The sequence below is a fragment of the Oncorhynchus nerka genome, linkage group LG10 (assembly GCF_034236695.1).
Source record: "Oncorhynchus nerka isolate Pitt River linkage group LG10, Oner_Uvic_2.0, whole genome shotgun sequence".
In the NCBI taxonomy this organism is placed as follows: domain Eukaryota; kingdom Metazoa; phylum Chordata; class Actinopteri; order Salmoniformes; family Salmonidae; genus Oncorhynchus; species Oncorhynchus nerka.
The window spans coordinates 82,509,909-82,531,262 of record NC_088405.1 but is presented as its reverse complement, the minus strand read 5'-3'; the positions used below and the strand labels follow the sequence as shown (position 1 = coordinate 82,531,262).

General features: G+C 41.9%; 1 protein-coding gene across 25 annotated transcripts in view; it reads right to left on the bottom strand.

Annotated features, from left to right (window-relative positions):
* Nucleotides 1–21,354, bottom strand: part of LOC115136122 (CMP-N-acetylneuraminate-beta-galactosamide-alpha-2,3-sialyltransferase 4-like) — a 66,462-nt gene that overhangs the window by 13,016 nt on the left and 32,092 nt on the right. For 22 of the 25 annotated variants that reach the window (XM_065023812.1, XM_065023826.1, XM_065023820.1 and 19 more), the window contains 7 exons: nucleotides 19,813–19,887; nucleotides 19,077–19,174; nucleotides 18,605–18,668; nucleotides 18,295–18,390; nucleotides 17,981–18,170; nucleotides 16,287–16,430; nucleotides 9,610–9,762 (listed from right to left, as the gene is read on the bottom strand). In XM_065023812.1, the coding sequence (XP_064879884.1) occupies nucleotides 9,610–9,762; nucleotides 16,287–16,430; nucleotides 17,981–18,170; nucleotides 18,295–18,390; nucleotides 18,605–18,668; nucleotides 19,077–19,174; nucleotides 19,813–19,887 (820 nt within the window). Of the gene's footprint in view, nucleotides 1–5,046; nucleotides 9,166–9,609; nucleotides 9,763–16,286; nucleotides 16,431–17,980; nucleotides 18,171–18,294; nucleotides 18,391–18,604; nucleotides 18,669–19,076; nucleotides 19,175–19,812; nucleotides 19,888–21,354 lie in introns of those variants that run through there. The other 3 variants (XM_065023829.1, XM_065023828.1, XM_065023832.1) reach the window with 3 other exon arrangements.

Here is a 21,354-nt window from a genome sequence, read left to right as displayed (position 1 = left end):
GCGGTACCGGAGTGCCAAGTCTAGGACAAAAAGGCTTCTCAACAGTTTTTACTCCCAAGCTATGAGACTCCTGAACAGGTAATCAAATGGCTACCCGGACTATGTGCATTGTGTCCCCCCCCAACCCCTCTTTTATGCTGTTGCTACTCTCTGTTTATCATATATGCATAGTCACTTTAACTGTACATTCATGTACATACTACCTCAATTGGGCCGACCAACCAGTGCTCCCGCACATTGGCTAACCGGACTATCTGCATTGTGTCCCGCCACCCACCACCCGCCAACCCCTCTTTTACGCTACTGCTACTCTCTGTTCATCATATATGCATAGTCACTTTAACCATATCTACATGTACATACTACCTCAATCAGCCTGACTAACCGGTGTCTGTATGTAGCCTCGCTACTGTATATAGCCTGTCTTTTTACTGTTTTATTTCTTACCTATTGTTCACCTAATACATGTTTTGCACTATTGGTTAGAGCCTGTAAGTAAGCATTTCACTGTAAGGTCCACACCTGTTGTATTCGGCGAACGTGACAAATAAACTTTGATTTGATTTGATTCATGCTGTCATTTGAGACTGTTGTTGTTGCTCAGATCCAGTTCTCTGATTTAGTTATTGGCACACATTAGAGATGATGCCACAGTTTCAAAGCTGTCTGGTTGAATCCGACAGTGGTCCAACCTGAGAAAAATGTCATTGAGTGTCAACAGAAGCAAATGAGTGGAATATATCTGTTGAAGGAAGTGCAAACTCAGTCCTGTGAATAAATATCAAACAACATTTCTGTAAGTGAAAATACTCACAGAATTGTATTGTGTAACTTGATGACTGGCAAGCGGTTTGAGTGGCCATGTTCTGCATTGTAGGCTTTCAAGTCAAAGACGTCTGAAGTTCTATCTGATACCATTAGCACACAGGCCAGGGCTAAGGATTGTGGGGCCATCAGTTCCATCACTGAGTTTAAGGAGGTCAGAACCCCCTCCTGTGAGCATTATCATGCAGCTCAGCCAGACAGTGAAACAAATTGTTGTGTCTCTCTGAATTGAAATTTGCATTGCTCTTGTCCATAACATACCCATATCCCTTTTGTGTGAGTATCTTCACGGATCTTGCATTTGACATGCTCAATTGTTTCAATGAGGCGGTCAAATATCCCATCCACTGTTGTCCATCCGTGCATCCTCCGAAACACAACCCAACCAAGCCGCACTGCTTCTTGACACAATTCCCGTTTAACCCTGAAGCTAGCCGCACCAATGTGTCAGAGGAAACACTGTGCACCTGGCGACCGTGTCAGTGTGCACTTGGCCGGCCTGCCACAGGAGTCGCTAGTGCGAGATGGGACAAGGACATCCCTGCCGGCCAAACTCTACCCTAACCCCTAAGAAATGTCACCATTCACTCTCCGTATCACAGTTGTGTGCTGATCATATAAACTCAATTGCTCAAATATAGATTTGTCAAATACTCCAGCCACCCTAGTCATAGACTGTTCTCGCTACCTGCACGACGCCGAAGCGCCAAGTACAGGTCCAAAAGGCTTCTTAATAGCTTCTACCCCAAGCCATAAGATTCCTGAACAGCTAATCAAATGGCTACCCAGACTATTTGCATTGTCCCCCACCCCTCTTTTACGCTGCTGCTACTCTCTGTTTATTATCTATGCATAGTCACTTTAACTCTACCTACATGTACATATTACCTCAACTAACCTGTTCCTCCGCACATTGACTCTGTACCGGTATGTTTATAGCCTCGCTACTGTTATTTTACTGCTGCTCTTTAAATATTTTTATTTTTTACTTCTCTATTTTTTACTTAACACTTCTTTTTCTTAAAACTGCATTGTTGGAAAGGGCTTGTAAGTAAGCATTTCACTGTAAGGTCTACACCTGTTGTATTCGGTCCATGTGACATACACAATTTGATTTGATTAGACAGAGACGATTGCTCAAACCCAGACAATGAGCATTTGTTTTGTAATTCAAAAAGAACAGCTGACGTGGAAGAAGATCAGATTAGAATAGGGCAGGCACAAATGATCAAATACAGAATACAAATCTCTTATGATAGAATACTTACATTTGAAAGGTCATTTCCCTGACAAATCTTAAAACAAACAGAACAAATATGAGTAAATGGAAGAGGCATGAAAGCACAGCCTCATGCAATTAGAATGATATAGCTCAACATGCAAAGCAAACAAAGGCACCCACATTTAGAAGTGATACTTATGAGAGAAGGAGAGCGTATTGCAACATCCTCTGTGCATTGAGACTGGTCCCTTAAACAATGTACTATACAGTGGTACTAGGCCTGATCACCATTGTTTGATCCCTGGCAAGCTGTTCCCCAAAAACCATTGTTCCACTAAAACTGATAAATACAACATTGCAACTCTCTCTCTGTAAATCCTAATGTGTTTCTATAAAAATGGGGCAATGCTTCCAGACAATTTCTGACTGTGGTTTAATTTGAAATACCAGGTATCAACGTTGCGCTTTCATGATGATGCATCGTAAAGAAGCATCACATAATAGAAGCCAAGTATGGTCTTGGTGTTGAATGAAGTTTGACCAAATATAATAAATGTGTTTTTGCTTGTATTTCTGTCTGTCTGTGTCTCCCCCTTGCTCTCTGTCAATATCGCTATTTCTGACAACCTATACATCAGGTTTAGAATATTTCTATGCTTCTGTTGTCAGCTCCTGTAGACGATTTAATGGTACCTCACACCCGAATGAAGGATGCCATAGGACTGGAGTGCTACATATAGAGGTGAATAAGTGGGCTTGGCTCACCATCTTGTTGCTGGTATGATGACCATTTGAATGCATGCACTCACTGTCGCTCTGGATAAGAGCATCTACTACAATAATAAAATGTCAAATGTAAATGTTTTACATACATATTTCATATTGCTGTATTGAATTATCAAAAAAAAGAACCCTGATTAGATCGTGAAAAAACCATTTCTTTAAACAATAAAAGCTCATTTATCAATATTTCTGAAAACTCTTAATTTGCTGTTTGTTCTTGTTTTATCTCAGGAGAAATAGTTTTTGTTTGTTTTTGTTTCTGACTGATGTTCAAGAGCTGCAAAAAACTCTCAATCACACACTCTTACTGACACTTGTGGGTGCTTCACGTAATGTGCTGCTACCATGTCATGCTGCTGCCATGTTGTGTCGCTACCGGGCTGTGTTGTTGTCTTAGGTCTCTCTTTATGTAGTGTTTCTTTTGTCATTATGTGTGTTTTGTCCTACATTTTAGTTTTTAATCCCAGACCCCATCCTCGCAGGAGGCCTTTTGCCTCTTGGTAGGCCGTCATTGTGCATTCGGAAAGTATTCAGACCCTTTGACCTTTCTTCACATTTTGATATGTTACAGCCTTATTCTAAAAATGGATTTGAAAAAAAATCCCTCATCAATCTAAACAAAATACCCCATAATGACAGATTTTTTGACATTTTTGCAAATGTATTATAAATAAAAAACAGAAATACCTTATTTGCATAAGTATTCAGACTCTTTGATATGAGACACGAAATTGAGCTCAGGTGCATCCTGTTTCCATAGAACATCCTTGAGATGTTTCTACAACTTTATTGGAGTCCACCTATGGTAAATTCAATTGATTGGACATGATTTAGAAAGGCACACACCTGTCTATATAAGGTCCTACAGTTGACAGTGCATGTCAGAGCAAAAATCAAGCCATGGGGTCGAAGAAATTGTCCATAGAGCGCCGAGACAGGGTTGTGTCGAGGCACAGATCTGGGGAATATTACCCCCAAAAATCTGCAGCATTTAGGGTCCCCAACAACACAGTGGCCTACATCATTCTTAAATTGAAGAAGTTAGGAATCACCAATACTCTTTCTAGAGCTGGCCGCCCGGCCAAACTGAGCAATCAGGGCTTGGTGAGGGAGGTGACCAAGAACCCGATAGTCACTCTGACTGAGCTGGGAGAACCATCCAGAAGGACAACCATCTCTGCAGCACTCCACCAATCAGGCCTTTATGGTAAAGTGGCCAGACGGAAGCCAGTCCTCAGAAAAAAGGCACATTACAGCGCAATTGGAGTTTGCCAAAATGCACCAAAAGCACTCTCAGACCATGAGAAACAAGATTCTCTGGTCAGATGAAACAAAGATTGAACTCTTTGGCCTGAATTCCAAGCGACACATCTGTAGGAAACCTGGCACCATCCCTATGGTGAAGCATGGTGGTGGTTGCATCATGCTGTGGGGATGTTTTTCAGTGGCAGGGACTGGGAGACTAGTCAGGATCGACGGAAAGATGAACGGGGCAAAGTACTGAGAGATCCTTGATGAAAACCTGCTCCAGAGTGCTCAGGACCTCAGACTGGGGCGAATGTCCACCTTACAACATGCCAACAAACACAGCAAACAAGCCCTAAGCACACAGCAAAGACAACGCAGGAATGGCTTCGGGACAAGTCTCTGAATGTCCTTCAGTGGCCCAGCCAGAGACCTGAAAATAGCTTTGCAGCGATGCTCCCCATCAAACCTGACAGAGCTTGAGAAGATCTGCAGAGAAGAATGGGAGAAACTCCTCAAATACAATTGTGCCAGGCTTGTAGCATCATACCCAAAAAGACTCGAGACTGTAATCGCTGAGTAAAGGGTCTGAATACTTATGTAAATGTGATATTCCGTATTTTTATTCGGATAAATTTGAGACGTTTCTAAAAACCTGTTTTTGCTTTGTCATTATGGGGTATTGGTGTATAGATTGAAGGGGGGACAAACAAATCCATTTTAGATTAATGTAACAAAATGTGGAAAAATCACGGGGTCTGAATACATTCCGAATGAACTGTAAATAAGAATTTGTATTACAATGTACACGTTACAATGTCAGAAGTATTACAATGTAAACTTACTGTCTGCATATTTCAAAACATGGAATATGAGGGTGTAGTGAGATACATAATGGGCTGAACGATTCTCATCACTCATCTTGAAAAAAACGTATATTAAAAACTTGGAAGTCAATCAATCCGCCATCATTGACACAATGGAAAATGTTTTATTATTGAAATAGGATGGGCAACCGAGAAAAAAACAAATTGGTACAATTTAAGGCAAAGCGGCAAACAGTAATGCAGGCACTAAGGTTGGGGGTGTGAGCATGTGGGTATGAGCAGATGAGATGCAGGCACTAAGGTTGGGGGTGTGAGCATGCGGGTATGAGCAGATGAGATGCAGGCACTAAGGTTGGGGGTGTGAGCATGCGGGTATGAGCAGATGAGATGCAGGCACTAAGGTTGGGGGTGTGAGCATGCGGGTATGAGCAGATGAGATGCAGGCACTAAGGTTGGGGGTGTGAGCATGCGGGTATGAGCAGATGAGATGCAGGCACTAAGGTTGGGGGTGTGAGCATGCGGGTATGAGCAGATGAGATGCAGGCACTAAGGTTGGGGGTGTGAGCATGCGGGTATGAGCAGATGAGATGCAGGCATTGTTTGTGTTTGTCTTTAAGATGTTTTTCGTATGCTTTTGAAGTGCAAAAAAAGGAATCTAATGAATCTCTCCAATCTTTTACAGGAATGATGTGTCAAGCTCGAAGCTCCTATTTGGACACTGAGGTGCTGTGGGGGTATCGCTTCACACCAGTCCTCTCCCTGGATAAGGGCTTCTATGAGGTGAACTACAACAGCTTCCACAGCATCTATGAGACCAACACGCCCTGCTGTAGTGCCAAATATCTGGCAACCACCACAGCCAAAAAGGTCCACCTCGAATCAGGTCTGGTGGCACTACCAACTTCCAGACAGTCTGTGTCATCAATGTGACAGCCACTTTTCAGCTATTGTATATTTTCTAAAATTAATATCTTATATTGTCGCATAATTTCCCTACTCTATACTCTACCATGTGAATTAATGAATTAACGGCTCTATTCAATCTGTAGAGCTGAAAATCCGCTTTATAGTGATTGAGAATTAAAGGCAATGTTTCTGTGGTCCGGGAGACTGCATTCACGGTAAAAGCTGCATATACGTTGGCTCAATCGGAACTTAGTCTACCTTTACATTTTAACACGGATCTTCGACGATAGGGATTGAATCCAGGCCTAAATAAATGTTCTTTAATTTCAAAATAGGACAAAGGTTTCCAGAGTGAAAAGATGCTCTGTGCAAAGGTCACCTACAGGATAGGGAGGAATGTGTTGGAAATCTGTTGCAGTTTTATGAGAACATGGCAAAAACATTAATGTGTCCAGTTTTTTGTGGGTTAGGTAAATATTCCATCAACATCCCATCAAACATACACAGAACATGGTTGCCATGTTATCAGAATATAAGATAATCATGTTCTAGTCATTTTAGTACTGGCCAATGATTATGAAGATGAATCTGATCCAACCATAAGTTCATACATTGTGCATCTGGCCTGAGAGGATGGAAGTTCAATATGTAGCTAGGTAGGCAAATGTTAATTAGCTGGCTAATCGTTGCCCATGAAGTTAGGCTAGCGAGCAAGCATTTTAGCCAGGTAGCCTAGGATAACAAAACTAAAAGTAAGTACTGTAAGTCAACATGAAGAGAGGAGGATGGCATTGGCATTTCTCTACAAGTAGGGTGAGTCAACATGTTTTTTCAACTTACACACACACACACAAAAATCAGTACCATGGACAACCACATGATATTTATCTTATGTTGATTGGACTAAATCGTTTTTGGAATCTTTTAGTTGGCACTGTATTAGACTAAGCAGAGGTGATTTGACGATGTTGAAGTTAAAATGGTCCTGGAATGGTGGAGGCAGTTCCTGTTTCTTTGCAACTTGCGTTAACTCTCCGGTGTTCTAAATCAATAGCTTTTTAGTAGTCCAAAAATGTTGGAAGCATTAACTTGATTAACCATGCTGTAGGTCATGTAACGGTTTGTTACATGCAATATGCTTTGTGGACTTCACCGGACAGATGTTGCTCTCTGGTTTTGTGATGAAAAACAAATGTGGTTGAATTTATTCTGCCACTGTGTCTTCTTATTGTCTCGGCCTTAGGCCTATATATCACAGTGGCAAGGCAAATGAACTAACTTTATAGAGACAACACCGCAATTACAACAACACACAAGTCGGAAGTTTACATACACTTAGGTTGGAGTCATTAAAACTCGTTTTTCAACCACTCCACAATTTTTTTTTTCATAAACTATAGTTTTGGCAAGTCGGTTAGGAAATGTACTTTGTGCATGACACAAGTAATTTTTCCAACAATTGTTTACAGACAGATTATTTCACTTAGAATTCATTGTATCACAATTCCAGTGGGTCAGAAGTTTAAAAACACTAAGTTGACTGTGCCTTTAAACAGCTTGGAAAATTCCAGAAAATTATGTCATGGCTTTAGAAGCTTCTGATAGGCTAATTGACATCATTTGAGTCAATTGGAGGTGTACCTGTGGATGTATTTCAAGGTCTAACTTCAAACTCAGTGCCTCTTTGCTTGACATCATGGGAAAATCAAAAGAAATCAGCCAAGTGCTCAGAAAATAAATTGTAGACCTCCACAAGTCTGGTTCATCCTTGGGAGCAATTTCCAAACGCCTGAAGGTACCACGTAGCCGCCATACCTCACAGGAAGAAGACACGTTCTGTCTCCTAGAGATTAATGTACTTTGGTGCGAAAAGTGCAAATCAATCCCAGAACAACAGCCAAGGACCTTGTGAAGATGCTGGAGGAAACAGGTACAAAAGTATCTATATCCACAGTAAAACGAGTCCTATATCGACATAACCTGAAAGGCTGCTCAGCAATGAAGAAGCCACTGCTCCAAAACCGCTATAAGAAAGCTACAGTTTGCAACTGCACATGGGGACAAAGACTGTTCTTTTTGGAGAAATGTCCTCTGGTCTGATGAAACAAAAATAGAACTGTTTGGCCATAATGACCATCGTTATGTTTGAAGGAAAAAGGGGGAGGCTTGCAAGCCGAAGAACACCATCCCAACCGTGAAGCACAAGGGTGGCAGCATCATGCTGCAGGAGGGACTGGTGCACGTCACAAAATAGATAGCATCATGAGGAGAGAAAATTATGTGGATATATTGAAGCAACATCTCAGGAGGTCAGTCAGGAAGTTAAAGCTTGGTCGCAAATGGATCTTCCAAATGGACAATGACCCCAAGCAGACTTCCAAAGTTGTGGCTTAAGGACAACAAAGTCATGGTATTGGAGTGGCCATCACAAAGCCCTGACCTCAATCCTATAGAAAATTTGTGGGCAGAACTGAAAAAGCGTGTGCGAGCAAGGAGGCCTACAAACCTGACTCAGTTACACCAGCTCTGTCAGGAGGAATGGGCCAAGATTCACCCAACTTATTGTGGGAAGATTGTGGAAGGCTACCCAAAATGTTTGACCCAAGTTAAACAATTTAAAGGCAATGCTACCAAGTACTAATTGAGCGTATGTAAACTTCTGACCCACTTGGAATGTGATGAAAGAAATAAAAGCTGGAATAAATCATTCTCTCTACTATTATTCTGACATTTCACATTCTTAAAATGAAGTGGTGATCCTAACTGACCTAAAGCAGGGAATATTTACTCCGATTAAATCTCAGGAATTGTGAAAAACTGAGTTTAAATGTATTTGGCTAAGGTGTATGTAAACTTCCGACTTCAATTGTAAGTTGTAATATGGCTTTTTTCTCCTGCCTTGGCTCCCCCAGTGATTTTCCCCACCCACTGCTACTGTGTGAAGAGTGCTCCTGGGACAGTCCCAAGATCCCGGATACCCATGTTAATCCCTAAAACACACTGGATGTTTATCAGATTGTGATAAAGGTGTGTAGGAAAGGATAGTCCTTTTTCAGTGTCCCAACTATCTTCCTTCACTGTGGTCCTGTGTAGCTCAGTAGTCTGGATCGTGTGTTTGATTCCCGCTGGGGCCACCCATATGGAAATGTATGGAAATGTATGCTAATTTTATACCACGGCTGTCAGCCGGGCTCGAACCACCCAGTTTATAATATATTATATACAATTGTATCATTCACTTGTGCACTACTCTTAGTGTTGCATTGGTCAGGAGTGAGGGTGTAGGTATACAACAGCACCAGAGTCCTCTAGTCGCTTCAGAGCTTTCACCTCATGGGAGAGGTTGTGGTACGAATTCTGTCAGGAAGAGGAGAAATTTAAACATCTATTGATTTTCAAATATGTTAACACACCATGCAAAGTGGTTTGAAATTGTTCATGACAACAGAACGCCAAAGTCACTCCTCTGTATCAATACATTTAATTTGATGTGTCTCCACATGTCATATTCAATGTTATTCATATGTGACTTTGCATAGTGTTTTAGACAAGACAACTGATTGTTGATAGTCCAAGGGCTACATCCCAATTATCTTTCCTTCCTCCCAAAGTGTGCTCTCTTTCACTTGCTTTCACTGATTTGAAAGGAAATGACTGGTTTACAGAATGTGGTGGAAACTCCCTCTGGCCCATGCATCCACCAATCCAATGCTTTTAGATTTGTGGGAAGTAGTGAATGAGTGTACACTTCAGAAGAATGTAGATATTGTTGAAGCACCCCATTTCAATTTCCTCCCTCACCTTCATAGACTTCATGGTGTCATAGCCATAGTAGTGAATGGGGTGCTTCAGGTCTTTAGACTCTGGGTAGCCAAATCCAGCGATGTGGATCACGTCACAGTAGTTAAGGGCCACGTAGATGGCCAGAATGCCAGTTGTAGGGTGCGCTGGGATCTGTGAGGACAAGCGCAAGAGACACATTAGAGATATTATATTTTATTTCACCAGGAGGTGGCAGCACTAGTGTGTAAAAATAACAATGAAAGACGATCAGTCTTCTCCATCACTAAAACATCAGTTTTAATATAATAATAATATGATATACACCATTTAGAAACGCTTTTATCCAAAGTGATTTGCAGTCATGTGTACACACATTTTACATATGGGTGGCCCCAGGTATCAAATCCACAATCCTGGCATTGCAAGCACCATTGTCTACCAACTGAGCCATAATGCCTAAACACTGTACATACTTACGTCCGGTTTCACACACACAGGTGAAGCCTAGTCCTGGAGGGTGGGGGGGGGGGGATATATTGTAGGTTCTATGAATTTAATTGTTTGCATAATTTCTAATCCCCCTTATTTTAATTTTCTTTATACTTTTTCCCTCCTACCCTACCATCCCTATCCTGATTGGAGTAAACTAACGGACAGCAATACTGCTACTTACAGCTATTTTCGCTCACATCTACGGTACCTGTAGTTAAATAATTATACGTATATTCCTAATATTCTCTTTCTTCAAGTGCTGGATTTAATCTCACAGCGGCCAATCCCCCAATCATTCTGATTTGAACTCAATCCCTCCAATGTCCACAGATTAACCCATCTTTCCAAGTATATTGCTATTTCCTTTTGCAATACATCCCTCCATTTTACTATGATGTCTTATGAGGGTCCAGAACCTCCCTATTTATTACATTTCTACTGCTATTTCCCTAAAAATAAATACCTTACCCCAGACTATAATAATATTTCCCATTAACTGATCGTGGTTTTTCAGATCCCCTAACAATGTTCGCAGGTCCATCTAAACCCTAATATTTTGACATAACAACCGTCCCTGGACCTGACTCCAAAAGCGAGCCACAAATGGACAGTACCAGAATGTTCAATTGATTGTTTCCTCAAGACTGACTGTTCAATGCCTTATATATTGAGCATTATTTTTGTAGCAAGTATTTTATATGATAGCATTAAATTGAAACGAACGGATTGTTTGTTTTATACTGTATGTCAGTTCATAGACCCGATGCCAAGGTATTGGGAAATCAAGAATGGTATTGCTGTCAAAACTTTTTGACTTTAAGCCATCATTTTTGGTGGATTTATAGTACCAATTTTAAGCCATTTATGATTCAATGGTGGTGCTGGTTGGTGGTTTGAAGATATCCCTCTAGTGGTGTGGGGGCTGTGCTTTGGCAAAGTGGGAGGGGTTATATCCTGCCTGGTTGGGGCCACAGTGTCTCCCGACCCCTCCTGTCTCAGCCTCCAGTATTTATGCTGCAATAGTTTGTGTCGGGGGGCTAGGATCTGTCTGTTATATATGGAGTATTTCTCCTGTCTTATCCGGTGTCCAGTGTGAATTAAAGTATTCTCCCTCTAATTCTCACTCTCTCCCTCCCCTCCCGGAGGACCTGAGCCCTTGGACCAAGCCTCAGGACTACCTGGCTTGATGACTCCTTGCTGTCCCCAGTCCACCTGGTCGTGCTGCGGCTCCAGTTTCAACTGTTCTGCCTGCGGCTATGGAACCCTGATCTGTTCACCAGACGTGCTACCTTGTCCCGGACCTGCGGTTTTTGACTCTCTCTTACCGCACCTGCGTGCTCTAACTCTGACTGCTTGACTATGAAAAGCCAACTGACATTTACTCCTGAGGCGCTGACCTGTTGCACCCTCTACAACCATTATGATTATTATTATTATTATTTGACCCTGCTGGTCATCTATGAACGTTTGAACATCTTGGCCATGTACTGTTATAATCTCAACCCAACACAGCCAGAAGAGGACTGGCCACCCCTCAGAGCCTGGTTCCTCTCTAGGTTCCTGCCTTTCTAGGGAGTTTTTCCTAGACATTTTGCTTCTACATCTGCATTTCTTGCTGATGGGGTTTTAGGCTGGCTTCCTGTATACCACTTTGTGTCATCTATTGATCTAAAAAAAAAGGCTTGATTGGGTGGCAGACAGACCAATTCTTTAATTTCTATTTTACTTCATCTTTAAGTCACTGTCTCTTCCAATTTTGTGGCAGAGCCATGGTGAGTTGGTTCTAATTTTGTATTGAGTATACACCTCCATGCACTGTTGTTAAATGCTTGTGTGACAATGTTACCGTTCTTGTTTACAATGTCCTTCATAAATATTTTACCCTTGTAGTTTTTCCAGGAAATATACTTTTTTCTCTATCAGTACATTGTGGAGTTTAGACATTATTTGCTGTAATATTAGATCTTCCTTTTCTGGAGGATGAAATTGAAATTGTAGCCAACTCTGTATGACTTCATTTAAAAAGGAAGATACTTTAAAGAGGGACCCATTGTCAAGGTTTTAATCTGCAAAAAGGCAGAGCCCACTCTTAAACATAGGATGGGGCTCTCTTATAAGGCTTGCTCGAAAACCAGTTTGGATTTAGATACAATTTCAGTAAAATGGAGGCTTTAAGGGAGATATTTTATGCCTTAATATTTAATTGTTTTAAACCTCCAAACTCAAATATGCTTGTATAACGTTATCTGGTTTTCCATTCCAAATAAAGTGAAATATGTTTTTCTTCGCATGATTTGAAAAAGGATTCTCCTGGAGTCGGTAGAGCAATGAATAAATACACTATATATAACACTATATATACAAAAGTATGTGTGGATTCTGCAAAAAAATTGTGGATTCAGCTATTTCAGCCACACCTGTTGCTGATAGGTGTATACAATTCAGCACACAGCCATGCAATGTCCATAGACAAACATTGGCAGTAGAATGTCCTTACTGAAGAGCTCACTGACTTTCAAAGTGGCACCGTCATTTTTTTATTTTACCTTTATTTAACCAGATAGGCTTGTTGAGAACAAGTTCTCATTTACAACTGTGACCTGGCCAAGATTAAGCAAAGCAGTTCAACACATACAACACATACAGTGGGGCAAAAAAGTATTTAGTCAGCCACCAATTGTGCAAGTTCTCCCACTTAAAAAGATGAGAGGCCTGTCATTTTCATCATAGGTACACTTCAACTATGACAGACAAAATCCAGAAAATCACATTGTAGGATTTTTAATGAATTTATTTGCAAATTATTGTGGAAAATAAGTATTTGATCACCTACAAACAAGCAAGATTTCTAGCTCTCACAGACCTCTAACTTCTTCTTTAAGAGGCTCCTCTGTCCTCCACTCGTTACCTGTATTAATGGCACTGTATTACTGCAGTGCCAGACGTGTCCCCCTGCTTAAGCCAGTACATGTCCAGGCCCGTCTGAAGCTAGAGAGCATTTGGATGATCCAGAAGAAGATTGGGAGAATGTCATATGGTCAGATGAAACCAAAATATAACTTTTTGGTAAAAACTCAACTCGTCGTGTTTGGAGGACAAAGAATGCTGAGTTGCATCCAAAGAACACCATACCTACTGTGAAGCATGGGGGTGGAAACATCATGCTTTGGGGCTGTTTTTCTGCAAAGGGACCAGGATGACTGATCCGTGTAAAGGAAAGAATGAATGGGGCCATGTATCGTGAGATTTTGAGTGAAAACCTCCTTCCATCAGCAAGGGCATTGAAGATGAAACGTGGCTGGGTCTTTCAGCATGACAATGATCCCAAACACACCGCCCGGGCAACGAAGGAGTGGCTTCGTAAGAAGCATTTCAAGGTCCTGGAGTGGCCTAGCCAGTCTCCAGATCTCAACCCCATAGAAAATCTTTGGAGGGAGTTGAAAGTCTGTGTTGCCCAGCAACAGCCCCAAAACATCACTGCTCTAGAGGAGATCTGCATGGAGGAATGGGCTAAAATACCAGCAACAGTGTGTGAAAACCTTGTGAAGACTTACAGAAAACGTTTGACCTCTGTCATTGCCAACAAAGGGTATATAACAAAGTATTGAGATAAACTTTTGTTATTGACCAAATACTTATTTTCCACCATAATTTGCAAATAAATACATTTAAAATCCTACAATGTGATTTTCTGGATTTTTCTTCTCATTTTGTCTGTCATAGTTGAAGTGTACCTATGATAAAAATTACAGGCCCCTCTCATCTTTTTACGTGGGAGAATTTGCACAATTGGTGGCTGACTAAATACTGTTTTGCCGCACTGTAGTTACACATGGAATAAACAAACATACAGTCAATAATAAAGTAGAAATAGTCTATATACAGTGTGTGCAAGTGAGTTAAGATAAGGGAGGTAAGGCAATAAATAGGCCATGGTGGCGAAGAAATTACAATATACCAATTAAACACTGGAGTGATAGATGTGCAGAAGATGAATGTGCAAGTAGAGATACTGGTGTTCAAAGGAGCGAGATCAATAAATAAATACAGTATGGGGATGCCACCTGTCATAGGATGCCACCTTTCCAACAAGTCAGTTTGTAAAAGTTCTACCCTGTTAGAGCTGCCCCTGTCACCTGTAAGGGCTGTTATTGTGAAGTGGAAATGTCTAGGAGCAACAACGGCTCAGTGGCGAAAGGGTAGGTCACACAAGCTCACAGAACAGGACTGTGCTGAAGCACGTAGGGAGAAAAAAAAGGTCTGTTCTCAGTTAAAACACTCACTACCGAGTTCCAAACTGCCTCTGGAAGCAACATCAGCACAATAACTGTTAGTCGGGAGCTTCATGAAATGGGTTTCCATGGCCGAGCAGCCGCACACAATCCTAAAATCACCATGTGCAATGCCAAGCGTCGGCTGGAGTGGTGTAAAGCTCGGCGCCATGGAACTCTGGAGCAGTGGAAACGCGTTCTCTAGGGTCATGAATCACACTTCACCATCTGGCAGTCCCACGGATGAATCGGGGTTTAGAGGATGCCAGGCCAGGTGAACATCAACATACCCAAATGCATAGTGCCAATAATGGTCTGGGGCTGTCTTTCATTGTTCAGGCTAGGCCCCATAGTTTCAGTAAAGGGAAACCTTAAAACTACAGCCTACAATTACATTCTAGATGATTCTGTGCTTCCAACTTAGTGGCAACAGTTTGGGGAAGGACCTTTCCTGTTTCAGCATGACAATGTCCCCATGCACAAAGCGAGGTCTCTACATAAATGGTTTGTTGAGATTGGTGTGGAAGAACTTGACTGGCCTGCACAGAGCCCTGACCTCAATCCCATTGAACACCTTTACGATGGATTGGAACGCTGACTACGAGCAAGGCCTAATCGCCTAAAATCAGTGCCTGACCTCACTAATGCTCTTGTGGCTGAATGGAAGTAAGTCCCAGTAGCAAATTTCCAACAGCTAGTGGAAATCTTTCCAGAAGAGTGGAGGCTGTTATAGCAGCAATTGTGGGACCAACTCCATATTAATGTCCATGATTTTGGAATGAGATGTTCGACAAGCAGGTGTCCACATACTTTTGGTAATGTGGTCATGTATGTAAACTGAGATATCACTAGAAAATGAATTAGGGTAATCTTCTCGTAAATGGAGAGGTGTTCTCAGAGAAGTAACTGTTATTTATTATTTTACATAAAGGTTTTTGAACAATACTTTTACCCATCTTAAGTTGAAAAAAACAGGCACTTAAACAGATTCTAGACGTACTGTATCAAATGCTTTCTCAAGATCTGCTATAACGGTTATACATGGTTTACCTGCATTCTCATAGTTTTCTATTATTTGTAGTAGTTGTCTAATGTTGTCTCCAATATATCTTCCCTCTAAGAATCCCGTCTGATTGTGATGAATAACGTCCAGAAATACCTTTTTTAGTCTATGAGCAATACATTTGGCCAATATTTTTGCATCACAACACTAAAGGGTCTAACTCATTGTTACCATCTAACTCATTGGTTACAAAGGACAACTAGTAACCCCAAGGACCAAAGTTCAGACACCAAGGTCTGTAGGTTCCAAAACATAGATGACTCTCCACCCTTTCAGTCATTTCCCTTACAAAACAAGGTTTGTTTTCTTAGTCACTCCTTCCAAAGAAAGAAGGAGACGAGAGAGGAAGGATAGCATCAGTGACCCAACTCCTAGCTGTGACTAATGGGAGGAGCGCTATTCCCTAAAGTGACCTCATCAAGAGTGGCCATGTCACAGTCATTAAATAATTTTATCAAGTTTACAAGACACAGGCTAAGCTCTACTATTTAAAAAAATTGTTATATTGAACAGATAGAACAGTAGAGAGGAGACAGGAAAGATTGGAGGAGATAGAGCCAAAGGGCAGTGGGCGAATGCAAACCCATGCCGACTCTGTCCCTAGTGCAGTGGGGTCAGTGGCGAAACCACTGGACCACACAGAAAATGCATCCTCCTGTCTTCCCTTCTTTGAGGTAGTCATTGATCAGTATGTGATTGTATAGGTGAAAGCAAAGGTCCCATAACATACCTTTCACCAATCCGTGAAGCGGTACAAGAGCGCCAATTCTAGGTCCAAGAGGCTTCTAAACAGCTTCTACCCCCAAGCCATAAGAATCCTGAACAGCTAATCAAATGGCTACCCAGACTATTTGTATTGCAGTTTTCACCTGGTTGGTCTTTGGAGGTGTGTTGAGAGGCAAGCGGAGCAGGCGGCTGGCAGTTTGCTGCAGGAAGTAGGGGTCCAGGATGCGGATGTGGCTGGTTTTACCCAACCAGATCTCAGGAGGGGGTTTCCAGAAGCCCTTTCTGATCTGAAGCCACATATAGAGTGAATAGAGTGAGTCTAGTTAGAAAGAGTCCTGGGTGGTCCGTATGTATCAAGCGTCTCAGATTAAGTGTGCTGATCTAGGATCAGGTCCCCTTGTCCATCTATTCTTATTCATTATGAAGGCAAAACTGATCCTAGATCAGGACTCCTACTCTGAGACGCTTGATAAATACGGCTTCTGGTTAAAACAGCTTCACCAGTAGGTTTACGTTCCACACCAGCACACTACTTAGTAGGGCCAATATCCACACCAGCACACTACTTAGAATCAGACCTGGGTTCAAGTACTATTTGAAATCATTTCAAATACTTTCGCTCGGTTTGATTGAGCTAGCAAGGCGTAATGGAATTGTTGCAAAAGTGCAAACCCTACCCATCTAGGACTGCAGGCAGACTACACCAAACACTAGAAGTATTTGAAAAATGTCAAATTGTATTTGAACCCAGGTTTGCTTAGGATGCAATCCCAATACATTGCTTAATTTTACAGTGCCGTAAAAATGTATTTGCCCCCTTTCTGATTTTCTCTATTTTTGATATTGACTGTTATCAGATCTTCAACCAAAACCTAATATTAGATAAAAGCAACCTGAGTTTACAAATAACAAAACAAATTACACGTATTTAATTTCTTTAATTAGCAAAGTTATGCAACACCCAATTCCCCTGTGTGAAAAAGTTATTGCCCCCTTACTCTTATTAACTGGTTGTGCCACCCTTAGCTGCAATGACTGTAACCAAATGCTTCCTGTAGTTGAATTGGAAATGGCATAACTTTTAAATAAATAAAATAAGTATAATTTTTTGGGGTTATTTGCAAACTCAGCTTCTAATATTAGGTTTTGGTTTGAAGATCTAATAACATTCAGTATGAAAAATTTAGAAAATCAGAAAGAGGGCAAATACTTTTTCACAGCACTGTATGTACTAAACTAGCGTGGAAATTACAACAGAGCCTAGATCTAAGTATTAACTCCTGCCCAGTCATTGGTTGCTCACACGTGCCTTCTCGTCCCTCTTAGAATTAGACTACTGTGTAAATGAGGGTGGCATGACCCTACACCCCAAGGCCGTTCCTTTCAACATTATTATTAGACACTGCTCCAACACAACCTATTAACAGAGCCTCAGGGTAGGGAGATAGGGTGGGAAATACAATGTTCCAGCAGGTGAGGGTGATCATGTTTAAACGGACAGGGTGTTTTAATGTGGCATTGGGGAGAGAAGAGTGTGTGTATGGATGTATGTGTGTGTGTGTGTGTGTGTATGTGTGTGAATGAAACAGAAAGAGGTAGACAAGACTAACTAGAAAGAGTAATCAGTTGTATAATCCCCTGTCCTCCATTCATGTTTTTTTTTAACCTCAAATATGATACTGTATGTCCTGTAATCAGTTTTAAAGTTACAAGGCACATTTCTGTATAAACAGACAATAAAACCTTACTTAATCTCATCATATGTTGTCTTAAAGGTAGATGGGGAGTAATGGGCATCCCTGTCTTTGTGTTGTAAATATCACATCCAGTATAGTACCCTCTTCTCATTGTACAGGATCTCTTTGAGCCAGCGCACGTCCTGCTGCTTGAAAGGCACGAGGACCATGAGGGTGTCAGGGTCATTGTGGATGTTGGGGTTGTAGGAAGCCGACTCAGGGTAGAAGAGGCGCATGGTAGTCTTGTTCCCCACGTCGGCCTCATACCCCCGAACTGGTGCATCATTCAATCTGGGTATGACCAATAAGACATTGCATGAACCATAGTCACACAGCCTACATACTGCTGTTATAACCATGACATAATGTGAAATAAATGTGACATAGCAAGACATAAAGCACTCAGTCTCTTTACCTGATCACTATGTCATACTTGTTAATGGCACTTCCTAACGAGGTGTTCTTGATCGCGAACCCATTTCCAACCACCATGCAGGTTTTGCAAGGCAAACTGAGGGCAGGAAGAAGACAAAACAGTACAGCTCAACCAAGGTATCATGGTAGACCTTTTAAAAACATGAATTGTCCATCAGGAATGTGTCAACTGTCAGCTGAATAAAATATTAACATCAATAGATTCATAAACTAGATTGTAATCTTATGCAAACAATGACTAGTTTCTACAGTAGCGTCATTGTCAGGAATGAGATGTACTTTGACCTAACTGTTTTATCGTCTCAGGCATGTCATAGCTAGCCATGGCTGCCAATGCTTTCATGAGAAAAAGCTCTGGAAAACAGAAAATTAACATAAGCATCTCACACAAACATGAGACACAGACATGGTTAATGCAGATAACACTAGTAACATTGATGCTTGCAATTACATGTCAGTAATAACACTGTCATAAGAATAACATAACATGCACTAGTCGAGTCCAAAAGCATAATTCAAATGAAAGCACACTGAAAAGCACCTTGAACAGAATATGCATTTTGTATGAAGTACCAGAGGAGGCTGGTGAAGGGGACGGCGGCTCATAGAAATGGATTGAATGGTGTCAAACACGTGTTTGATGTGTTTGATACCGTTCCATGAATTCCGTGCCAGCCATTACAATAAGCCTGCCATTCTATTTAAAATGCCACCAGCCACCACTGGAAATACCCTTTGAAGTGGAGGATGGTGACAACATACCACTGCCCTTAACACCATAAGGCAAGGCTAACGTGGACAAGTAGCGTCGCCAGAAGAAATCCTCCAGCTTCAAGAAAAGTTGAGCATTCCTGCTCACACTGGTAGGACAAAACACAGGTAGAAATACATACACCTGCTGATAAGAAATATTAAATCAATGTGGCATAGACTTACATAGTTATTTTAAGTGAGTCTATGATTTTGGAAGGAAGTTAGATGTTATATACTTGCTTCGAAAGCCTGATTTAGATACGAATTTGTTAAGAATCACACTTGTGTTGAGAAACAAACCCAAACTCATTGTATCATTGCAAAACCAAACTCGTTTGTTAACGGTCAAAAAAAAGAAAAAACTTCTGTTACCATGGCAAAACATGACACACCTAACTGGTCACATTTCCAAGAACCCACAAAGTAAAAAAACAAAACAGAAGAGAAACATGCACATGTTTTGAATGGCCATTTGTGATATTGTTGTCACTACCAAAGTTGCAGATGTATTTTTTTTCCTTCTATGCTATATTTACATTAATTATTCAAATAGAGCCTATGACCCAAATATTTGGCAGTTGAGAAAGAAAAGCTTCATCTTATCTGCAGCGGAGAGTGAGAGAGAGGAAGAAAGGGATAAAGAATGAGAGAATGAGAGTGAAAGAGGGAGAAAGAAAGAATAAAAACAAATCAACTCCCCCCTCCTCTCCTCCATGTTTCTTATCAAGTAGACTTTATTACTCACTTGAAGTTGAGTCTCTCCCACTTCTGAGAGATATTCCAGCTGTCACAGAGGGCCTGACTGAAAGCCCTTTCACTACTGAAAGACACAGAACATGGAAACGAAACAGAAACAGAAACACACAATTGAAATAGAGACTCGACTGAAACACACACAGTATGGGGTCGGTTTCCACTGTGGATATCTGTAGTAGAAATTAGCCACCTGTGGTAAACTGTGGGGTGTTGGGTTGAGCGTGCAGAGATTGACACAGAGACAGAGAGGCTTTAGTCCATAAAAACAACTTTACTAAGACAAAAAATAAATATATCAAAGAAATAACTTTTTGCTCAGTCTTCCTTCTCTCTCTTAACTGGTGTCCGTCTCTCTCCCTTCTCTCCCGCGGTGTGCCATCGTGCTCCTTTTATTTAGCCTCCACAACTGGTTGGCACTTTCCTCTAATTACCTTCACTTAGCTGTCCGTGTCGGGGTGCCCAGCTCACGTATTCCCAGCAGAGGGAGCCAACATCGCCTCAAGTACCTCACTTCTATTACCATCCCCCGGGGTAGACCTCCTGGGATGCCACCCCACCCCCTTGGCCCTGACTATGAGGGAGGCATGCTCAGGGCTAGGTTTGCATCCCTCCTGGATAGGGCGTCCGCATTGCCGTGCTGGGCCCCCCGACCTGTGGATGACAGAGAAAGAGAATCGCTGTAAGGACAGGAACCAGCGGGTGACAGGGTCATTCGTGTCCTTAAATCGTGCCATCCACGTGAGGGGGGCATGGTCAGTAATCAGGGTGAACTTCCTCCCGAGGAGGTAATGCTTGAGGGTGGCGAGGGCCCACTTCACGGCGAGGCCGTACTCGGCAATTGAGTATTCCTTCTCCCTCGGGAGAAGCTTCCTGCTGACATACATGATGGGGTGCTCCTCGCCTTCCTGCTCTTGGGACAAAAAGGCCCCTACCCCAGTGTCAGACGCATCTGTCTGGACCAGGAGTTTATTTGAGAAGTCCGGGGTGACTTGTACCGGGTGCAAACATAGCACATCCTTCAGGGCCTGGAACGCCGCCTCTGTGTCCTCCGCCCATCGCACCGTCTGGGGTAGTTGTGCCTTGGATAAATCTGTGAGGGGAGAAGCTATTGCGGCAAAGTTAGGTACAAATCTACTAGCAAATTGTTTTTCTTGTGGTTTCAAATTTCCCCTCCCGATCTGATATCCCAGATACTCCACTTCGGCGTAGCCCAGCTTGCACTGTTGTGGCCGGGTCCACGTTACGCACAGCGCCTTGCGTGGGTGCCATTTCTTCAGTAAATTCACATGGTAAAGCTGGGGGGGGTTTCTCTGCACTGGTTGGCGGACCTTATAATTGACGTCGCCTACCCGCTCATTGATGTCGTAGGGTAATGCCACATACAGTGGGGAGAACAAGTATTTGATACACTGCCGATTTTGCAGGTTTTCCTACTTACAAAGCACTTCAACTATGAGAGACGGAATCTAAAACAAAAACAAAAATCCAGAAAATCACATTGTAACGTGGCTGGGTCTTTCAGCATGACAAT